General features: G+C 38.1%; 2 protein-coding genes and 1 pseudogene across 4 annotated transcripts; 2 read left to right on the top strand and 1 right to left on the bottom strand.

Annotated features, from left to right (window-relative positions):
• Positions 1 to 7,831: 7,831 nt before the first annotated feature.
• LOC118037769 (uncharacterized) lies at positions 7,832 to 11,135 on the top strand. Its single transcript, XM_035043864.2, has 2 exons — positions 7,832 to 10,578; positions 10,661 to 11,135. Exons 1-2 carry the CDS (start codon positions 7,866 to 7,868, stop codon positions 11,047 to 11,049), a joined length of 3,102 nt encoding a protein of 1,033 aa, XP_034899755.1. The 5' UTR covers positions 7,832 to 7,865; the 3' UTR covers positions 11,050 to 11,135.
• A 1,935-nt stretch (positions 11,136 to 13,070) lies between these two features.
• Positions 13,071 to 14,775, bottom strand: LOC118037763 (chaperonin 60 subunit alpha 2, chloroplastic). Of its 3 annotated transcripts, XR_004685664.2 has the most exons (3): positions 14,242 to 14,639; positions 13,517 to 13,854; positions 13,071 to 13,202 (listed from the first exon to the last, which is right to left on the bottom strand). XR_004685664.2 is itself a non-coding variant. In XM_035043860.2 (2 exons), exons 1-2 carry the CDS (start codon positions 14,362 to 14,364, stop codon positions 13,567 to 13,569), a joined length of 411 nt encoding a protein of 136 aa, XP_034899751.1. In that variant the 5' UTR covers positions 14,365 to 14,635; the 3' UTR covers positions 13,071 to 13,566. The 3 variants fall into 3 exon arrangements, 1 of the variants encoding a protein (XP_034899751.1); XR_012167996.1 differs by having other exon boundaries at positions 13,071 to 13,953; positions 14,242 to 14,775; XM_035043860.2 differs by having other exon boundaries at positions 13,071 to 13,854; positions 14,242 to 14,635.
• Positions 14,776 to 15,237: 462 nt separating this feature from the next.
• LOC118037767 (uncharacterized) lies at positions 15,238 to 18,295 on the top strand (annotated as a pseudogene).
• Positions 18,296 to 23,135: the final 4,840 nt, after the last annotated feature.

Genomic DNA, 23,135 nt, shown 5'->3' with positions numbered 1-23,135 from the left:
CTTTGTATCGCTCAATAGACCCATCAGAATTTAGTCTTGATCTTATTACACCCAACGACAACCAACAAACACTCTTACCAGGAGGTAGAGGAACCAGATCCCAAGTATCTGTCTTATGCAAAGCAGAAAGTTCCTCATCCATAGCTTGCTGCCAAAGCGGATCAAGAATTGCCTCTTTATAGGAAGAGGGCTCAAAGAGACAATGAATAGAAGCTAAAAAGGAAGTAAATGATGAAGAATAACAAGAATAAGCAAAATCTGGTAGTTTTGTAGACTTACGAATACGGATGGACTGACGTGGAGGTGGATCCACAATCTCAGATGAAGCTTGAGGGGCTGTAGATGAGAATGGAGCTTCAGGTGTGCCAGAGAGTAAAGTACCAGTACCTGCAGAGTTATGAGTACAAATTGATCGAACATGGGGAGAGATATCAGAATCCTCAGAAAACGGATCTATACTAATAACATCATATTTGGTCAGGTTATGAGTAGTGGATGGAATAGAAAAGAAAGGTATATGCTCAAGGAAGACAACATGACGAGACACATAAAGTTTCTGAGTTATTGGATCAAAACAACGATAACCCTTTTTACCTTCACCATAGCCTAGAAAAACACAAATAGCGGATCGAGAGGATAAATTACTTCATTCTTGATACGGTTCAGCCCTGTGATACGACCCAAGTAAGGTCAGATTCGGATTTTGGCGTAAAAAGCGCAACAATCCAGGTTTACGGCAACAGTCATAATTCTCAATCCGACCGTTGGATCGGACTAATATTTTATGTGGACTCTCCAGACATATCTTACTACCTTGGGTTAAAATTGCAGGTCAATCGGAGTTCGGTAAGGCACCCCAATACTGGTCAACAGAGGCTGTACGGATTTTGTTATTTACTTCCATTTGACTTGTGGACTTCCTATTTGATTAAGATTCTTTTCCTCCAAGGATGTGGGAGCTGGTTTTGGGAATTTCCTAGTTCCACAAGGATCTTTAATGAGTTGCAATATAATCTCCTAGTGTGGCAAGGATTCATTAATGTTTCAGAATCCTTTTCTTATAAGGATTCCTTATTCATCCTAGCTACACAAGGAAAGAAGGGCTGGTGGTATTTAATGACAAGTTACTTATTTTTATTATTTTCTTTAATGTTTGGGCTTAATTAAAACTTTGTTTGGAGCTAGGGTCCAAGGCTTGTTTGGATCAGGTTATGGGCTTTTCAGCTTAGGGTTTTGGGCCAGTTTTGAGTGGACCTCATATAAGTCCACATAAGGGGTCCATTAGGGTTAACTTTTCAAGAACTATTTAAACTCATGTAAGCCACAATTTCGGCAGCTTTTGATGATTATTATGCTGAACTTTTCAGTTTTAACGTGTGAGAGTGATTCTTGCAGTCTTCAGTTCTTGAACGAACTGGATATGACTTATCGAAGATTAACTGGCTTCGTGGCGTCATTCTACTCATTCCAATAGTGTTGGTGCCTTGGGGTAGGTTTCCATTGTGTCACACTCCTATCAGACCTCTTTTGGCTTTCCGGGATCAGATCTCAATCTTGATTGTGGGTTGCGTGACCACGTGATCACGAGGTTCGCATCAGTTGGTATCAGAGCTAGGCTCCGAAACAAGGTCATATCATTATGTTATTTTTGTTTTTTTTTTTTGGTGTTCCCTTAAGTTTTTCAGTGTTTGCGTCCATCTTCTTGTTCTTCGTGTCTGTGTCATCTAAGCAAAAAAAAAAAAAAGTTTATATTTTCATCTTGTTACTGTCTCTAAATCATATCAGTTTTGTTAAAAAAAATCAGAAAGAAATAGAGAAAAGAGTGATTAGTTGAAATTTGAAGGATCATTCAATTTTTGCCGCAGAAACACAAATCTTGGTGAACCATAAGCAAACCACCTCGGAATCAATTTAAACTTCATATTCAGTCTATTGGGGATGGGATCGCATCATATATAAAAGTTGGGCCTATTCTGATATTATTTGCTTGAGGTTTTAATTCGAGTTTCAATTCTGCCGCAAAAACACTACTCTTAATGAACCCTAGGTAAAACACCTTGGAATCAATTTAAACTTCATATTCAGTCTATTTGGGGTGAGATCGCATCTTATATCAAATTTAGACATATTTCGATATTGTTTGCTTGAGGTTTTAATTCGAGGTTCGATTCTGCCGCGGAAACACTACTATTAGTGAGCCGTAAGAAAAACACCCTAGAATCAGTTGAAACTTCATATTATGTGTATTGGGGATGAGATCGCACCATATATTAAATTTGGACATATTTTGATTCCGGCTTCTAGAGGTTTTAATTGGAGGATCAATTCTGCCGCAAACTGATCATACAAGGAGTTTGGGTACCTAGAAATAAGAGAACGACCTATAAATTGATTTTTGGTGATTTCATAGTATTGTAATAATACGAATTAAATTCGAGGTCATTTGGATATCGGTTTCTTTAGGTTTCCCGAATTAGGTCTTGTTTTGTCGTAACGGGTCTGTTTGGTGTTATCTTTCAAAACTTGTTTTGTTTCTGTTGATTTCGTTCCTGCCATTATACTATCATCATATTTTGTTATTTGGCTGTTGTTTGAGTCATTTTCATCACCCTCGTATTAGTTTGTTTTTCGATAAGTTCTGGTCCAAACAAAAGTCAGATTTGTATTCTCGAGTCTAAATCAATGTTCTTCATGCTATAAACTCTATTCTTGTCGTCGTCTTCTTGTTTTTTTTCCCCTATCTGTGTCATGTATTCACTAAGGGAGAGGGAACAGAGGAGGATTGTAGATCAACGATGCGAAATACTAAGCCATGGTTTGGGGGTTCTAGAACGAGAAGTTGATAAGTGTAGAAGATTATTCTATGATCTTGAAGCTTCATGGGAAAAAGAGGTACAACGCCAAAAGGATGAAAGACAAAGGAGAGTCGCTGTGGTTATCATTCAGAAGTATGTACGCAAGTGGTTAGTACGGCATGCTTATTTGAAATTCTTGTCAGTCACTACTTCTATACAGTGTTGTTGGAGAAATGTGTTAGCAATAAGGGGATTCCGAAGGCTTAAACAAGAGGCTACTGAAGTCACCATTAATGCTATTCAAGATTCGAGGGCGAATCTTCTTGAAGAGGGAGGGAATGATACGGTTCATCCCTGTGATACGACCCAAGTAAGGTCAGATTCGGATTTTGGCGTAAAAAGCGCAACAATCCAGGTTTACGGCAACAGTCATAATTCTCAATCCGACCGTTGGATCGGGCTAATATTTTATGTGGACTCTCCAGACATATCTTATTACCTTGGGTTAAAATTGCAGGTGAATCGGAGTTCGGTAAGGCAACCCAATACTGGTCAACAGAGGCTGTACGGATTTTGTTATTTACTTCCATTTGACTTGTGGACTTCCTATTCTTTTCCTCCAAGGATGTGAGAGCTGGTTTTGGGAATTTCCTAGTTCCACAAGGATCTTTAATGAGTTTCAATATAATCTCCTAGTGTGGCAAGGATTCATTAATGTTTCAGAATCCTTTTCTTATAAGGATTCCTTATTCATCCTAGCTACACAAGGAAAGAAGGGCTGGTGGTATTTAATGACAAGTTACTTATTTTTATTATTTTCTTTAATGTTTTGGGCTTAATTAAAAACTTTGTTTGGAGCTAGGGTCCAAGGCTTGTTTGGATCAGGTTATGGGCTTTTCAGCTTAGGGTTTTGGGCCAGTTTTGAGTGGACCTCATATAAGTCCACATAAGGGGTCCATTAAGGTTAACTTTTCAAGAACTATTTAAACTCATGTAAGCCACAATTTCGGCAGCTTTTGATGATTATTATGCTGAACTTTTCAGTTTTAACGTGTGAGAGTGATTCTTGCAGTCTTCAGTTCTTGAACGAACTGGATATGACTTATCGAAGATTAACTGGCTTCGTGGCGTCATTCTACTCATTCCAATAGTGTTGGTGCCTTGGGGCAGGTTTCCATTGTGTCACACTCCTATCAGACCTCTTTCGGCTTTCCGAGATCAGATCTCAATCTTGATTGTGGGTTGCGTGACCACGTGATCACGAGGTTCGCATCATTTCTACATGAGGACGAAGAACGAAACAAGTACAACCAAAGACTCTAAATGAGGAATAATCAGGAACATACCCATATAACTTTTCAAAAGGAGATAGACCCGAACTATGAGAAGATGGAATTGTATTAATTAAACTTACAGCAGTAAGAACAGCTTCTCCCCAAAACTCACTAGGAACAAAGGCAGACAACAAGAGAGAATGAGCAGTTTCAACAATGTGCCTATGTTTTCTTTCAGCAACACCATTTTGCTCAGGAGTATCTGTACAAGAAGTTTGGTGGATGGTTCCATCTAAGGCAAGCAATTGACAAAATTTATTAGAGGTGTATTCCCCACCCAAATCACACCTAAAACATTTAATCACAGCAGAATGTTGAGTTTTGATAAGAGCTCGAAAAGCTGCATATATCTCAAAAAATTCAGAACGATGTTTCATTAAATAAACCCAACAATAACGAGTATGATCATCAATAAAAGAGACATAATATCGAGACCCTCCTTTTGTGGCAACAGGAGAAGGTCTCCATACATCAGAATGAATCAAATCAAATGGTGAAGAAGAAACAGAAATACTTCTATTAAAAGGTAAGGCGGAAAATTTTGCCAATTTACATCCACTACAATCCGAAATGTCACAAGTTTTCAAATTTCCTAAAGCTCCTGTGGATGCCAAAAATCTCAAACGAGAAGATGAAACATGACCTAGATGGGAATGCCATAAATAAAAACTAGAAGATGAAAGACTTAAACGAAAGGAAGACAAATCAACTGTAGTAGCAGCAGCAGCGGCAGCAGCAACTGGCACTTTTAACTCATCCAAAATATATAGTCCATTCTCTCTACGGCCTGTCCCAATCAGCTTCTGAGACTGCAGATCCTGTATACAACAAAATGAACCAGAAAACATGACTAAATAATCACCAGAATCACATATTTGACCAACAGACGCAAGATTCAATTTGAGTTTTGGAATAAGATAAACATTAGGGAGAGACAAGTGAGGTGTGACAACAAAACCAACACCTGCTAAGGGCATAGGAGTGCCATTAGCAGTCATAACAGGAATGGAGGACAAAGGGGAAACAGAGGTAAAAGATGAGGAATCTGGAGACATATGATGAGAAGCACCAGAATCCAAGACCCATTCAGAGTGTGGCATACCTGAGGAACTATGATGCAACTGACCTATGGAAGAAGAAGCGGACATTGCTTGTGGCTGCAAGGAGAGAAACTTCTGAAATTGCTCAGCCAAAATATTAGGATCGGTAATAGAACTTGAGGAAGCTACTGCTGCAGTATTGTTGTGTGGTGGTTTATAACCCTGAGGTGGTCTATGAGCATTAGATTGTGACTGATTGCCAGACTTCCAAGCTTGATTCTGCTGTCTCAACTTAGGACACTGAGCCTTCCAATGACCTTTCTGCTTACAGAAACTGCACTTATCGAAGCCAACCCTTGTGTAAGGCTTATTCTGATGATTAGAGAATGGCTTAGAAGGCACTGCTAATACTGAAGGATTCGAAGCAGAAAAAATTCCCTTTTCAGAATAAGACTGAAGACGTATTTCTTCAGCCAATAACTCACTAACAACAGAGTCAACAGAAGGCAATGGAGAACGATGCAGAATTGAACCCCTAAGTCCTTCGAAATCACTGTGAAGTACTGTTAAAAACTGTACCAATCGTTGCTGCTCTCTACGCTCAATATAGGCACCACATGCCTTTAATTCTGTCGATTCTGTAAGAGCCAATTGATCCCAAAGATCTGTCATAGCAGAATAAAACTCTTGGATACTCATATTCTTCTGATGAAGAGCTCGTATGTCATTCTCTAATTGATACTGTTTTGCAAAATTTGATTGTGTGAATAACCTTTGCAGATGATCCCAAACCTCTTTTGCTGTCTCATACTTCGTCAACTGCATACCTATCGAATGCTCAACAGAATTGTTGATCCAAGTAATGATCTTTGCATTATTTGCTTCCCATGTATCTATCAAAACAACATCTCCCTCCTCAACATTCTTAGGTATCATATAAGTCCCACTAACATACCCCCACATCTTCTTACCCTTAAGAAAATTTCTCATCACATAACTCCAATACGAATAATTCTTCCCATCCAACCTCACACTCACAGACTGAAGTGAATCATCTCTTTCAGTAGCCATAATCAGCAATCACAAATAACCAGAATGCAAAAGCAGCGGAAACAAAATACTAAATTGCAGAAACTAAACAAATCTCTTCTCGAAATTATACGATTACTCCAAAACACAAAACAAATTTGCAAAAACTGAACGCAAATACCAAATTGCAGATGCTGAAGGGAAGACGAAATACCAAAATAATTGCAGAAACTGTCGAAATACCTAATTTTGCAGAAGCGAAAGACAAAATATCACTCCAAAAAAAAATTGGATTAAGCCTCGTTTCATAAAACCAGCTCTGATACCATGTTAAACTTATTGAGATCAAACACAAAAGGGAGGCTAGAATTATGAATAATCTGTATATTATGAATGCTTAGACTTAACCTAAATACAAATAAAGTATATATGGGTTAAACTGAAAGTATTATTCTACCCTTAATAAATAATACTACATAAATATTATTTAACAATGACATTAAAATTTAACATTTATGCATGACAATTTTTTTTTATATATTTTTTATGATATAGCCATATAATAGAAAGTACTTTTTTATAATTTAATTTTCAATAAAATCACTTTTAAAACCAGCTAATGAGGCCCAAATCATATTTTTTTTATTAGGGTATACAGAACCAAATACCAACTCGCAACACCAGGGTCTCACGTCATAGATTTTTAGAATGAGTGGTTTATATTAAAAAATAAAATTTCAGAAAATAAAACAAATTACTGATCGGTCTAAAGAAATTTCCTGCTAGTCTCCCCGGTTTTTTTCATTTGAAGTCATGAATACTCTGATTTTTCAGGATTACTTCTCAATATCTTACTTACCTTAATTGATCTTCTAGCAAAAGGATACTTCATTTCTAACGAAGATGCTGACTGGCTGGGTGCTTCCTCCGCCTCCAGCCCTCTTCCTTTAATTGATCTATCTTTCTCGATAGGTGGCACGAGTTTCTTCACATGGTGAACTGATTTTTTTGTAACATAAAAAATAACAATGGCCCTAGAAATCTAAATGTTAATTAAAAAAAATTAACTTTTAAATTTAAGTGAGGTTTTCAAAACCTGTAAATTAAATTATGCAAACAGGATAATTTAATAGAAAAAAAACAGCTTAATTTTAGAAATAACTAATTTTGAAGGACAAAGCTGGAAAAAAAACAACTTTAAAAAATATATGATTCACCTAGTTTAACCTCCTGTCTAAATCATGAGATGTGGATAATTAAATGAAAGGAAACTGAAAAAAATAATGAACTTCATTTTTCAAAATGAACTTTGAAGGAAGTTGTTGTTACTCAATTTAGTTAAAGGGTGAAATTAAAAAAAAATCAAATTAATAAAAAAATCCAAAACAAAAAAATTTTAAGAGATCAAAGATCAATTTTTTTTTTTTAAATCAAGATTAGGATCCAAAAATAAAATTAAAAACAAATTAAGATTTGATAAATAAATCAAAATTAAAAATCAAAAGACTTCATTTCCGGTCAAGATTGAATGTTGTTACCCTGTCCAGCTGCACCTTTCTTTCAATCTTACTCATGAATTTATAATCTATCATTTCTTTTCCATATACATACGCATGCAGGGCAAATCATTTTATACATCCTTTTTAAGAAATTAAACCACCAAGGCCATGGCTTCCCACATCTTTTTCTTCTCCACACCTTTTTTGGTTTTTTCCTCACTTGCTTATGCTTCCTTCTTTGCTTCTTTTGCTTACTCGGCTAGTACTGGAGCTGCTGAAGTAGCAAATGGAAGGAAGGAAGCAGAAGCTCTTCTAGAATGGAAAGTCAGTCTTGACAACCAAAGCCAGTCTCTCCTGTCTTCTTGGGCTGGAGACAGCCCTTGCAACTGGTTCGGAATCAGCTGCGACAAGTCTGGTAGTGTCAGCAACATAAGTCTGTCCAATTCTAGCTTGAGAGGTACGCTTAATAGTCTCCGATTCTCTTCCTTTCCTAACTTGATTGAGCTTTTCCTTCCCAACAACTCGCTCTATGGGTCCATTCCTTCACATATAGGTAACCTTTCTAACCTCTCCATCCTTGACTTGTCTTACAATAACATTTCTGGCAACATTCCACCAGAAATTGGAAATTTAGAATCTCTCACTGTTTTAGCTTTGTTATTTAATAAACTAACCGGGACAATACCAACATTTTTAGAAAATTTAAAAAACTTATCTATACTTAGCCTTTGGAGTAACAGTTTTTCTGGTCCCCTTACTATTATTGGAAACCTCCCGAGATCTCTCACTATTTTAGATTTGTCGTCTAATAAACTAACTGGTACAATACCAGCATCTTTAGGAAATTTAAAAAGCTTATCTATTCTTAGCCTTCATAGTAACAATCTTTTTGGTCCCCTTACTTTTATTGAAAACATGACGAGATCTCTCACTATTTTAGATTTGTCGTTTAATAAACTAACTGGTACAATACCAGCATCTTTAGAAAATTTTAAAAGCTTATCTGTACTTAGCCTTCTTAATAACAATCTTTTTGGTCCAATTACTTTTATTGAAAACATGACGAGATCTCTCACTATTTTAAATTTGTCGTTTAATAAACTAACTGGTATAATACCAGCATCTTTAGAAAATTTAAAAAATTTACATTTACTTAACCTTGGGAATAACAATCTTTTTGGTCCCATTCAAATAAACAACCTTACACATTTGGATACGTTACAAATATATTCTAATAGATTGTCTGGTAATCTACCACGAGATGTGTGCCTTGGTGGATTACTTTTATATTTTAGTGCGGATGACAATTATTTCACGGGACCTATCCCGAAAAGCTTGAGAAACTGCAGCAGCTTGTTGAGACTCAGACTTGAGAGAAACCAACTTAGTGGAAACATATCTGAAGCTTTTGGCACACATCCTCATTTGTACTACATGGATTTGAGTGATAATGAATTGCACGGTGAACTTTCATTGAAATGGGAGCAGTTCAACCATCTGACCGCCTTCAGAATTTCTGGAAACAAAATATCTGGAGAGATACCAGCTGCTCTTGGAAAGGCAACTCATCTACAAGCTCTTGACCTCTCGTCAAATCAACTGGCTGGGAGAATTCCCAAAGAATTGGGAAATTTGAAGTTGATTGAACTTGCACTCAACGATAACAGACTTTCAGGTGATATTCCTTTCGATGTCGCATCGCTATCTGATATCGAAAGGCTTGGCCTGGCTGCGAACAATTTTAGTGCAACAATTCTTAAACAGCTTGGCAAGTGCTCAAAACTGATATTCTTGAATATCAGCAAGAATAGATTGACAGGGAGTATTCCTGCTGAGATGGGGTCTTTACAGTCTCTTCAAAGTCTTGATCTCAGTTGGAATTCCCTCATGGGACGTATAGCACCGGACCTTGGACAGATGCAGCAGCTAGAGGTATTAAACCTCTCCCATAATATGTTGTCTGGTCTAATTCCAACCAGTTTTAATAGACTGCAAGGCCTCACTAAAGTGGATGTATCCTATAACAAGCTAGAGGGCCCCATTCCTGACATCAAAGCCTTTCGCGAGGCACCATTTGAAGCAATTCGCAACAACACCAACCTGTGTGGCAATGCAACTGGTTTGGAGGCTTGTTCTGCTCTCATGAAAAACAAAACTGTGCACAAGAAGGGCCCCAAAGTTGTCTTTTTGACGGTCTTTTCTCTGCTGGGTAGTTTGTTGGGCCTGATTGTAGGTTTTCTTATCTTTTTCCAAAGCAGAAGAAAGAAAAGGTTCATGGAAACACCACAAAGAGATGTTACCGCGAGATGGTGCCCTGGTGGGGATCTGCGCTACGAGGACATCATTGAGGCTACTGAGGAATTCGACTCCAAATATTGCATTGGTACTGGAGGGTATGGAGTTGTTTACAAAGCTGTACTTCCATCAGAACAAGTCCTTGCCGTGAAGAAATTCCACCAAACACCAGAAGTTGAGATGAGCAGCTTGAAAGCTTTTAGAAGAGAGATTGATGTCTTAATGGGTATACGGCATCGAAATATTGTGAAGCTGTATGGTTTCTGCTCGCATGCCAAACACTCATTTTTGGTATATGAATTTGTGGAAAGGGGAAGTTTAAGAAAGGTACTGGACGACGAGGAACAAGCAGCAAAGATGGATTGGGATAAAAGGATAAATCTTATCAAAGGCGTAGCCAATGCTTTATCCTACATGCACCATGACTGCTCCCCTCCGATTATTCATAGAGACATTTCCAGCAACAATGTTCTTTTGGATTCAGAATATGAGGCTCATGTCTCTGACTTCGGCACAGCCAGGCTCTTAATGCCTGACTCGTCCAATTGGACATCATTTGCTGGCACCTTTGGGTACACAGCTCCAGGTATGTCGTTAATTTTCAATGTCACCTTCTACATTAGGTAAATTATTTTTGCAAAATATAGCATGACCAGCCTCTTTTGCAGAGTTGGCATACACAATGAAAGTGGATGAAAAATGTGATGTTTATAGCTTTGGAGTATTAACATTGGAAGTAATGATGGGAAAGCATCCTGGAGATTTCATCTCATCTCTGATGTTATCTGCCTCCACCTCCTCATCATCACCAATTGGTCACAATACAGTCTTGAAGGATGTCTTAGACCAGCGCCTCCCACCTCCTGAAAACAAGCTTGCGGACGGTGTGGCACATGTTGCAAAACTGGCGTTTGCTTGCTTGCAGACCGATCCTCACTATCGGCCAACAATGCGACAGGTTTCTACAGAGCTTACAACTCGATGGCCTCCATTGCCAAAGCTATTCTCCACGATGGAATTGGAAGATATAATGGTTCACAGAAATGTTATTGGCTGAATTTTTACAGTATACTTGGGTGTTTGTGAAAAGCAACTTGTTTGGCAAAATGTAATATTCAATAATCAAGTCTATGTTAGATATTCCGTCCAAAGCATCATTTTAGATGGAACTTGGTGAATGTCATGAATCATGTAATTCATTGCCTTCATTTGTATCAATTGCCTTCCTACTACATATTTTTTTTGGAGAGTAATAAACAATCGAAATTCCAACACAAAGACCGTACAATAATGATGAACAAAATTTCCACAATCAAACCAAACTCGTCCTGAAAGATCAAATAACGTCAGTTGAAATTCCATATTAATTCCTCCGCGTCTAAAGTGGGCTTCCCTCTTAGAAAGAAACAAATAAGTAATACCTAACACAAATCTTTAAATCACAAGTTGCAAAAACCTCGTATTAAAAATAGGAGATAGTCATTCTAATCTCAAATCTCTACCCCCTCGAACTTTTCCAGGATTTGAATCTAAAAAACCTCGTATTAAAAATTCAAAACTGCAAGGTCTTAACTCTTGAATGGATCGTCCCCCTATTCTTCCCAGCCCTGTGATAAGGAATGCTGCTTCTGTTCAAAAACTCTGTTGTAGAACTGTAGGCATAATTTTCTCTCAAGGTTCAGGTTAATTTTGTACCTGGAAGGCCAACGGGCCTTGGCATCAAAACATTTTGTAATTTTCAACAGTTTTCAAGGGTTTACGCAATTGTGCTGAATTATAAGTGGGATTTCCTGAATTGAGACAAGACCAAACCTACAGCCAGAAAAAGTCTTTCTTTACCAAACAAAAACAGAGCGTCTCTGTATCTTTCCTCTGGGCTTCAAAAAATCTAATAGATCTTGTCTTATGGTAGGCTGCTTCAGTTTCCTTACGAAACTTTTATATATTTCTAGCAATTCACATGACATCATCAAATGATACAAGTCTTTAATAAGAATCTACAACAACACTAGAACATCCTCGTTGACGATCCGTGCTTCTCTGCAAAAATCCATTAGTATCTTTCCAAGATCACGAAACTCCAAAACAAAGAACATCCAAAACCCTTTGCAAACTCCAACAGAACCCTAATTGAATATAACAGCTGAAAACATCCCAGTGAAGTGCTTGCGATTCAAAAAAATGAAGTCTAATAATTGACTACTTAGCAAAGCAGAAGTTATGAGACACTTATGATGCGTCTGTTGTGGATAAAAAGGTTGTTTCCGTAGAAAGCATTTTTCAAGACGAATAGGAACCTTGTGGCAGTTGATTTGAAACATAGGAATTGGAAGGATCAAAATTCAGAATGTCTAGAAAGCAATGATACTTGATATTGGAGAATGTGATGGGAGCACTAAATGGTGTTGTTTCCGTAGAAAGCATTCAATGCGTTGCTGATTTTTCAAGCAAAGACTGATTGGGAGGGGAACTTTGAAATAGTTAAACGGAATGAGGAAAAGGAGGCAGAGGAAGAGGAAGATGAGAAAAGAAATGAAAGTAAGAAAGATGGGTAGTGTGTCAAAAGGAAGAGCGTTCATGAGTACTAGTAATATTCATGAGCTTATATTAGAAGGTGCATTGGGTACGACTGAGGAGAAAGGGGGATGGTAATGACATGGATGTCGAGAAAGGAGAGAAAGTAAGCAAGAAGAAGAAAATGATTTTCATCTTTAGAGTAGGGATTGAGAAGGGAAATCTGTTCTCTATACACTTTTGACATCATTGATAATAATCTACATGAGATTTACTCCTGCACTTCAACGCAGCCACATAAGCACATGCCCAAACTGAAATATTTCATTTAGTTTTCGAGCACCGGGGCCAAGTCCATTTCCATGAAAATGATAGAGGATGTACGTGTGCGCTTCTAATTCAAAACAAAAAGAAAATATGTTGAAAAATCAAACATTTGAAAACTCACAAAAGATGGAGCAGGCTGCTTCTCAAACAGCAGAACATGTTTTATAACACTACAAGGCAATCATCCAATAGCAAACAAAAATCAATTAAATTTGATGGCAATAGACCAAAACCTCGTTCAAATAAAATTGACAGATGAATCATATAGCAGTCAAGGGAAAATATAGTTGATAAAATAAAAGTGATTTTCTGCTTGAATTGTGTCAGTGACTAACTTCAGTTGAAGATTTTAAAGAGGGCATCTGGATATGGGGATTACTCTTCCTATACGGCTACTTGCTGAGTTACTGGAATAGTAAACAGGAAACCAGCCAGAAAATCAAATATAACAGAGACCAAACACAAAATTTAGGGGAGTAGTCGTCGTATCAGCAGGGAGAACCAAGCATTTCCAGACAAATGCAAAGTCTTTCATTGTGGCATTTGATGCTTTTGTGGTCTCAAGCATGATCCACCTGGTGATCCCAGAAGTTGTAAAGGCTTGTTGAAGAGACTTGCTTCACCTTCAAGTTTCATTCTGACCAGCCAACTCAAAACTGTTGATGTGAGCCATCAGAGCAATAAAATTTCTTCAGCTTCTTTCTACAATTTTAACAGCTCTTTTCCATTTTTCTCAAGGTGTAATTCCAGGAACATAAGGGACAGCGGGCTTGGGCTTCTTTATTTTTTCAACCAGCACAGCTTGAGTTGTTAGAACTATCCCAGCAATTGAGACAGCACTTTGAAGTGCACACCTAGAAACTCTACAAGGATCTACCACCCCTGCATTGAGAAGATCTTCATATCTACCAGTCATTGCATTGTAACCAGTTCTCCAGTCACAAGATCGAATATTCTCCACCACAACTGCTCCATCAACCCCTGCATTAGTTGCAATTGTTTTTGCAGGTGCAAGAAGTGCCTGTAATGCATCATTGGTATGTGTTACTACATGGGAGAAGAAATTTCCCTTTATAGTCATTTAGAAACCACTACTTGTAGGGTTTCTCCATGCTACGCCCTGCATTTATAACCATTTCACAAGGATGTCCAACTTTATCACTAATTATGAAAGGTCCGTTTTGCAAGTCTTGTGCAATAATCTGCTTTAGCACAAACGCTGCATGGTAACTCATTCACAAACGCTGCTTATTTCTATTTGAGACGCAAAATTCACCAATCCAAATAAAGAAATGAGCATAAAAGGCACATCTCACAAAAGAAAAGAAAATCACCATAGATCAAATCCTAGTGAGGCGAAAGTGTGAAGAAAATAACTTTTGAAAAAAGAAAGGAACCGAGAACAGACCTTTGCAACAATATCAGCACCAATCTTCTCATTTTCATCTTTCATGGATTTTTTTATTGAGGAGATCTGCTCCGAGAGATGTACATATGTTGCACCGCCACCAGGTACTATCCCTTCATCCATGGCAGCAAATGTAGCATTCTTTGCATCTTAAATTCTGAGTTTCCTATCTTCAAGTTCTGTCTCCGTGTGTGCTCCTACCTAAATTTGCATGCTAAACAAGTTAAATCTAAAGATAACTTTAAAATAAAACACCACCAAACAAAATATTAGAGTCCTGTCGTTTGTCGTAGTATTTTTTAAGGAAAACAGAGCAGAAAATTCATCCCTGCTACTGAGCTAACACCACTCAAGGAGCCCATGTCCTTCGCAGTAATTCTTCACACTTATAGCCAGATTTGTCAAGATGCTCATCTATTTTTCCGAAATATATTGTATACAAAAGCATTAACCACGTGAATGTTGTTCCACATGTTGAATATACTCAGCCAAGCACACGTCTGCAGCAGTGATACAATGAAGATACTGCACTGGGAAGAACTGCAGCAGTGATACAATGAAGATGCTGCACTGGGAAGAAACTACTCATGCTCACGCTACTGCACTGACAAGCAAGAACACGTTGAAGCTGATATGCTCAGCATGACAGGCAGTTATATTCAGTTATATTCAGTTATATTCTGTTACAAAAGGTTGTTATTTACAACTAATTCTGTTATTTACGCTGAAGCTACACTATAAATATTGTATCAAATTATTCAATGAATACGAAGAATTCAGTTTATAATTCCATTTTCAATACCACACTCGAAATTTCATGGGAAACATCACCGTAGGTCCATAGCTGAAGCCCGAAGACATCCAATTAAGACGCAGCTGTCTATCTTCTTAAGAAATCTTCGATCATGACCAAGACAAATGAATTCCTGCATATATATACGTATGCAGGGCTAATCAATTTATACATCCTCCTTAAGAAAGTAAACCACCAAGGCCATGGCTTCCCAAATCTTTCTCTTATGCACACCTTTCTTGTTTTTTTCCTTACTTGCTTATGCTTCCTTCTTTGCTTCTTTTGCTTACTCGGCTAGTACTGGAGCTGCTGAAGTAGCAAATGGAAGGAAGGAAGCGGAAGCTCTTCTAGAATGGAAAGTCAGTCTTGACAACCAAAGCCAGTCTCTCCTGTCTTCTTGGGCTGGAGACAGCCCTTGCAACTGGTTCGGAATCAGTTGCGACAAGTCTGGTAGTGTTACCAACATAAGCCTAAATAGTCTCATATTCTCTTCCTTTCCTAACTTGATTGAGCTTATCCTTCGCAACAACTCGCTCTATGGGTCCATTCCTTCACATATAGGTAACCTTATCAGACTTGACTTGTCTTTAAATAGCATTTCTGGCAGCATACCACCAGAGGTTGGAAAATTGGTATCTCTTTATATGCTTGATTTGTCAAATAACAACCTTAGTGGTGCTCTTCCTACGTCCATAGGAAACTTAAGCAACTTGTCGTATCTTTACCTTTACGGCAACGAACTCTCTGGTTTCATACCTAGGGAAGTAGGAATGCTTGAACATCTATCTGCCCTTCAGTTGCTCTATAATAATTTTGAAGGTCCAATCCCAGCTTCCATAGGAAATCTGAGATCTCTCACCAGTTTACTTTTGTCATTTAAGCAATTAAGAAGCTTATCTGTACTTGACCTTGCGAATAACAATCTTTTTGGTCCCATTCCTCCAGAAATGAACAACCTTACACATTTGTATTCGTTACAAATATTTTCTAATAGATTGTCTGGTAATCTACCACAAGATGTGTGCCTTGGTGGATTACTTTCACGGTTTGCTGCGGCGAACAATTATTTCACGGGACCTATCCCAAAAAGCTTGAAAAATTGCAGCAGCTTGGTGAGACTCAGACTTGAGAGAAACCAACTTAGTGGAAACATATCTGAAGCTTTTGGCAAACATCCCAATTTGAACTACATGGAGTTGAGTGATAATGAATTACATGGTGAACTTTCATGGAAATGGGAGCAGTTTAACAATCTGGCAGCCTTCAGAATTTTTGGAAACAAAATATCTGGAGAAATACCAGCTGCTCTTGGAAAGGCAACTTATCTACAAGCTCTTGACCTCTCGTCAAATCAACTAGCTGGGAGAATTCCAAAGGAATTGGGGAATTTAAAGTTCATTGAACTTGCACTCAACGATAACAAGCTTTCAGGTGATATTCCTTTTGATGTCGCATCGCTATCTGATCTCGAAAGGCTTGGCCTGGCCGCGAACAATTTTAGCGGAACAATTCTTAAACAGCTTGGCAAGTGCTCAAAACTGATATTCTTGAATATCAGTAAGAATAGATTGACAGTCTCTTCAAAGTCTTGATCTCAGTTGGAATTCCCTCATGGGAGGTATAGCACCGGAGCTTGGACAGATGCAGCAGCTAGTATTAAACCTCTCCCATAATATGTTGTCTGGTCTAATTCCAACCAGTTTTAGTAGACTGCAAGGCCTCACTAAAGTGGATGTATCCTATAATAACTAGAGGGCCCCATTCCTGACATCAAAGCCTTTCGTGAGGCACCATTTGAAGCAATTCGCAACAACACCAACCTGTGTGGCAATGCAACTGGTTTGGAGGCTTGTTCTGCTCTCATGAAAAACAAAGCTGTGCACAAGAAGGGCCCCAAAGTTGTCTTTTTGACAGTATTTTCTCTGCTGGGTAGTTTGTTGGGCCTGATTGTAGGTTTTCTTATCTTTTTCCAAAGCAGAAGAAAGAAAAGGTTAGTGGAAACACCACGAAGAGATGTTACCGCGAGATGGTGCCCTGGTGGGGATCTGCGCTACGAGGACATCATTGAGGCTACTGAGGAATTCGACTCCAAATATTGCATTGGTACTGGAGGGTATGGAGTTGTATACAAAGCTGTACTTCCATCAGAACAAGTCCTTGCCGTGAAGAAATTCCACCAAACACCAGAAGTTGAGATGAGCAGCTTGAAACCTTTTAGAAGCGAGATTGATGTCATAATGGGTATACGGCATCGGAACATTGTGAACCTGTATGGTTTCTGCTCGCATGCCAAACACTCATTTTTGGTATATGAATTTGTGGAAAGGGAAAGTTTAAGAAAGGTACTGAACGACGAGGAACAAGCAGGAAAGATGGATTGGGATAAAAGGATGAATCTTATCAAAGGCGTAGCCAATGCTTTATCCTACATGCACCATGACTGCTCCCCTCCGATTATTCATAGAGACATTTCCAGCAACAATGTTCTTTTGGATTCAGAATATGAGGATCATGTCTCTGACTTCGGCACAGCCAGGCTCTTAATGCCTGACTCGTCCAATTGGACATCATTTGCTGGCACCTTTGGGTACACAGCTCCAGGTATGTAGTTAAGTTTCAATATCACCTTCTACAGTAGGTTAGTTTACAAAATCACTTGAAAACAAAATAGGTGCAGTAAATTATTTTGGCAAAATATAGCATGACCAGCCTCTTTTGCAGAGTTGGCATACACAATGAAAGTGGATGAGAAGTGTGATGGGAAAGCATCCTGGCGATTTGGAGTATTAACATTGGAAGTAGTGATGGGAAAGCATCCTGGCGATTTCATCTCATCTCTGATGTTTTCTGCCTCCACCTCCTCATCATCACCAACCGGTCACAATACACTCTTGAAGGATGTTTTAGACCAGCGCCTCCCACCTCCTGAAAACGAGCTTGCGGACGGCGTGGCACATGTTGCAAAACTAGCGTTTGCTTGCTTGCAGACCGATCCCCAGTATCGGCCAACAATGCGACAAGTTTCTACAGAGCTTACAACTCGTTGGCCACCATTGCCAAAGCTATTCTCCACGATAGAATTGGAAGATGAACTGGTTCACCGAAATGTTATTGGCTGAATTTTTAAAGTATACTTTCCTGTCAAGGAGCCAGTAGCTCAGCTGGTAATAGAGTCCCCCTCCTCTCAAGAGGTGTTATTGTCAGTCTTGGATATTCAGTCCAAAGTCTTACATTTCGTCTATTTCTTCGCCTACTGCTTGTGTATATTAAATGCAAGAAACAGAGAGTTTTCTCATTTCGAACTTAAATTCGCCAGATGAAATATTTCGCATATTTTTAGTTTTCGTGAGCAACAATGGAAGAAATCAACATATTTTCTCCTTTGTTTTTTTTGTTTTCCAATAAACGAAAATGAATTATAATAAGCTATTGGTTATATTTATTTTTAATTGGTAATGATAATAAGCTTCTTTCAATATAGCCATATTAGTAATATAACTAAAAATCTTGACGATTTAATAAAAACCACTCCCATTAATTTCCACAATCAAACAAAACTTGTTCTAAAAGAAGTGGCCAATGCTTTCTATTTTTTAAATAATTGACAAATTTTCCAAATTTGAGATTTCATAGCGAATGTCACCGTTGATAGGTGAAGCCCAAAGACAAGGATTTTTTATTTTTTATTTTTTCTCAAAGGAAACTTCCCTTCAAGAATGGCAAACTTCGTACAGTTGTCGTGTCATTACTATTCAAAAGGAAATTCTGGACTGAAAAAGACAACCAGAACCATAGCATCATTACCTAAGAAACTTGTCCCTGCTAATCAGATTCTTCTCGCAAGCAGGTGGCAAAACTAAATTTAATTATCTACTATTCATAAATAATAAATAATTTAATTATATTTATCATATATTTTAAAATATTGTAATATCTATTATAACTATATTTATTTATATCATCTTTATTATTTTTAAACAGAAATAGTGATATCTTTTACACATTAAAAATACCTAACTCAAATTCTATAAATTTTAATAGCTTTTCAACTTTATAACCGGAGCTTAAGATTTTTTATTGATTAAAATTTAAAATTGTTTATTATAAAACTAAAATAAAAAAAAAAAGTAATAAAAAATAAATACTGTATTTATTATCCAGAATTTGAGACCATTGACTGTGACATTAGTAACCTTTGTTCTTGCATTGGTGATGGGCTTGAGGGTGAATGTGACATTAATAATTGATTAAATTGGAAAAAAAGGACTGTTTTGTAAATGGTGCCGAAATTCAAGGGTTCAATTGCAATTTGATCCAGGGGTAAAATTAAAAAAAGGGGGATTTTCCATGATTAGGGGCCTAATTGCTAAATTTCAGAATATCAGGGGTCAAATTGAAAATAACCATTTTGGACTAAACGACGCCGTTTCGTGTCCACTATTCATCACCTTCTTCGTGGATTAATTCAGCAGAAAGGAAACTGCCTCAAACCGGTTGCAATCATGTACCACGTCTCCTACACGATGCATCTCCAAATATGCCTCACCCCCATGATCATTGTCTGGGCAGAAAGAGAGGACATTCAGAGAAAAGACCACAAAAAAGGGGGCGCCGAGCTTTCTGGACGGGGGAGAGACGGTAGAAAAAAAACGAAAAAAACCAGAGGAGGAGAGAACGAACAGGAGGGGGTTTCGGAAGCTGAGAAAAATCACAGAAAACAGAGAGAACACAAACAGAGGAGGAAAAAAACCAGAGAACAGGGATGTAAACAGAGGACAGACGAAAACAAAAGAAAGGGAATAAAGGCCAGAGAGAAAGACCAGAACAGGTGTGACGATTCAACAGGATTAAGAACAACTGAATTTTATTCCAAGTGAATACTGTCACTTTTACAAAAGCTTTAAGTGCCAAAAAGAGTAATACAAGGTATATTTGATGATCAAATTAGTTTCAATGACTGAAAATAAATTGAAATTAAACTTGACTAGGATGAGAGCAAATTCACCCGAATTTCTCTCTTTTCACACACACAGTGTATTGTTCTTCTTCTCTAGTTTTTCATTCGGTTACAGTGCATTATATGCATGCAAGGTGCTCGTCCGTAATTGCAATAAAAGACTTTACAAGTTTCTTACACGTGTCTATTGACACGTTACTAATTGAAAAATGAAACGGCGCATTTGTGAATTGAACTCTTTTCTCGCTATGGCTCTGTTCAAATCTATTCCCCTGTTTCTTCAAGATTCATCGTTAGAAGAGTTACTGTTGGCAGCATGTAACAACAGGAGGACACAACTCGAGGGGACGAACAGCACAGGGGAGACCTGGAAACGCAAACAGAGGCGATCGAACAGAAACAAACCAGGAAATAAAGAACAAAGAAAGCAAAAGAAAAGCAAGAAGAGGGGAGGGTAACAGAAGCAGAAGGGAGGGTAACATCAGCTAGAAAGAACAAGCCTCCATCAGTGGAGGGTAATAGAAACTGTGAACAAGGAATTTGAAAATTGGACTGCAAATCAGTAGCGGTCCGGAGACTCTATTTCGGGTATGGTTTTTTCTCATATCTTTTTAAACATGAAAATCTACTTTTGGAATTGTTTTTGTTTGGGTATGCTAGCTAAACGTCAAGCTATTAAAAAGATGCTTATTCACCATGAGATTGATGTTTGTTTTCTACTTGAGACTAAGCGGGCAGCCTGCACAGATAAATTTTGTCAACTTTCTGTGGAATGAACAGAATATTAGATGGACTTCTATAGATGCTTTTGGGAAATCCGGTGGTGTTTTCGTCTTATGGAATGATAAGAACTTCAGAGTTAACTCCATAGAATATGGGGGACAGTGGATTGCTATCTTTGGTGTTCATTCTTCTTCAGATTTTGCTTGTGCCGTAGTGGGAGTCTATGCAGCTAGTTCAGTTTTTGAACGACGAACTTCCTAGAATGAGCTTACCATGCTAAAATCAGCCTTTGAAGTGCCCATGTTCTTAGTAGGGGACTTTAATGAGACCTTACACCCAAGTGAAAGGAGTAGTGGGTTCTTAAATGTTACTGGTTCAAAGGCCTTCGAGTCTTTTCTCTCTAATTGCGACTTCATTGAGTATCCTCTTGCTGGGCATCGTTATACATGGTTTTGGGGCAGATCAATGAGCAGAATAGACAGAAGTCTTGCATCTCCATCTTGTCTCTTGCAATTTCCCTTTACTGTCTTTGACTATATACCCCTAGAGGACTGTCCGGTCCCTGTCATTTAGTTCTTGGCCAGATTCGTGAGAATTGGGGGTGGAGGCCGTTTTGTTTTATGAATTGTTGGACTGTCTTGCCACGATTCATGAAAGATCTGGAGACTTTCTGGAGAGAATGCGAGCTAAAACATCCTGGAAATTTCGCACTGGTTAAGAAATTGAGTTTGTTGGCACATAAATTTCGAACCTGGAACCATGATGTCTTTGGTAATCAGGATAGCAGGCTTCGGGAATTGCAGGATAAAATACATAAGTTGGAAGAAGAAATGGAGGTCCGTGACCTATCAGAAACTGAGAGGATCGAATTATATGCCTTAACAAACAAACAACAATGGGATGTTAGCAAACATGTTGAAGCTATTTGGAGGCAAAAATAAAGACAGAACTGGTGTAAATTAGGGGACAGGAATACAAAGTTCTTCCATCTAGCTGCAAAAGTGAGGACATCTCGAGATTATATTACGAAGATAACTCACGATGGGATCACCCATAACACACCGCAAGGAATTAAAAATGCTGTTGTTTCATTCTTTTCTATGTTATTCTCTAAACCCAAGACAGCAAGGGTTTCAATGGGAGCCATGGGTTAAAGACACTATCTATAGAGCAATCCATGTGGCTTGAGAAGGATGCAACTACAGAGGAGGCAAAGCAAGCTGTTTGGGACTATGATGGGTCAAAGGTTTCAAGACCAGATGGATTTATGTTGTATATTTTGAAGAGAAAACAAAAGCTATAAATTGTAGTTGCAGCAGAACATAATTCTTTATTGAATTTCAATACGATTATTTATGCAATAAGGAAAAACAGAATTGCAAGATATTCTCCTAGAATATCTGATTTTCTGTTACATGGAATAAGAATAGCCTTTAGACTAGCAACAAGAAACAAACTCTAATAACTGAAAAACAAACTTAGATTCTGCTGAGATTTTATTTTGCTTCTAGAGTCATTCTTGGTCAACAATTCTCCTCCTTGACTCTGAAGCTGCAAACTCCCAACTTCTGTCTCAAATACTCAAACTTGAGCTTAGGAAGTGCTTTTGTTAAGATGTCTGCATGTTGTTCCTCTGTTTTGCAGTAAAGCAGCTTTACTTCTCCTTCTTGTTGAACTTCTCTCAGAAAGAAAAATTTAATCTTGAAATGTTTTGTCCTGCCATGAAATACTGGATTATTTGAGATTGATATTGCAGCTTGGTTGTCCACAAACAGTTGTGTGCTTTCATTTTGCTTCAGATTCAAATCTGCCAATAGTTTCTTGATCCAAACTGCTTGGTTTGCAGAGGCAGTGGCAGCAACATATTCAGCTTCTGCTGTAGATTGAGCAACAATTTCCTGTTTCTTTGAGCTCCATGAAAAAACACCTGAACCAAAGCTGAAGCAATAACCAGAGGTGCTTCTCATGTCATCAATGTTTCCTGCCCAGTCACTATCAGAGTAACCATGAAGATTGAATTCTCCAACTTGACTGAATTTGATCCCATAATCAGCCGTGCCTTTTATGTATCTGAGAATTCTCTTTGCTGCTTGAAAATGAATTTCACTTGCACAATGCATATATCTAGATAATAGACTTACAGCATGCATGATGTCTGGTCTGGTTGCTGTCAAATACATTAGACAACCTATTAGGCTTCTGTATAGCTTTTCATCCACTTTTGCAGCTCCATCTTCCTTGCAGAACCTCTCCTTTTGATTCATTGGTGTTGTTGTTGGCTTGCATTGATCCATGTTGAACTTCTGGAGAATTTCCTTTGCATATTTGTGCTGACACAGAAATATTTCATTTTGTGTTTGAAATATTTGCATGCCAAGAAAGAATGTCATCCCTCCAAGGTCTGTCATTTCAAAAACTGAC

This window comes from Populus alba, chromosome 15 (assembly GCF_005239225.2).
Source record: "Populus alba chromosome 15, ASM523922v2, whole genome shotgun sequence".
Taxonomy (NCBI): Eukaryota; Viridiplantae; Streptophyta; class Magnoliopsida; order Malpighiales; family Salicaceae; genus Populus; species Populus alba.
The sequence above is the reverse complement of the archived record's forward strand: the minus strand, read 5'-3'. Positions and strand labels throughout refer to the sequence as shown.

Excerpts from the sequence above, each read along its gene's own strand:
- LOC118037769 (XM_035043864.2), top strand. The coding sequence starts at position 7,866 with ATGGCTTCCCACATCTTTTTCTTCTCCACACCTTTTTTGGTTTTTTCC. Across the intron at positions 10,579-10,660 it reads CTTTGGGTACACAGCTCCAG|AGTTGGCATACACAATGAAA; the intron begins GTATGTCGTTAA and ends CCTCTTTTGCAG.
- LOC118037763 (XM_035043860.2), bottom strand. The coding sequence starts at position 14,364 with ATGGATGAAGGGATAGTACCTGGTGGCGGTGCAACATATGTACATCTC. Across the intron at positions 13,855-14,241 it reads GTGCTGATATTGTTGCAAAG|GCACTTCTTGCACCTGCAAA; the intron begins GTCTGTTCTCGG and ends GATGCATTACAG.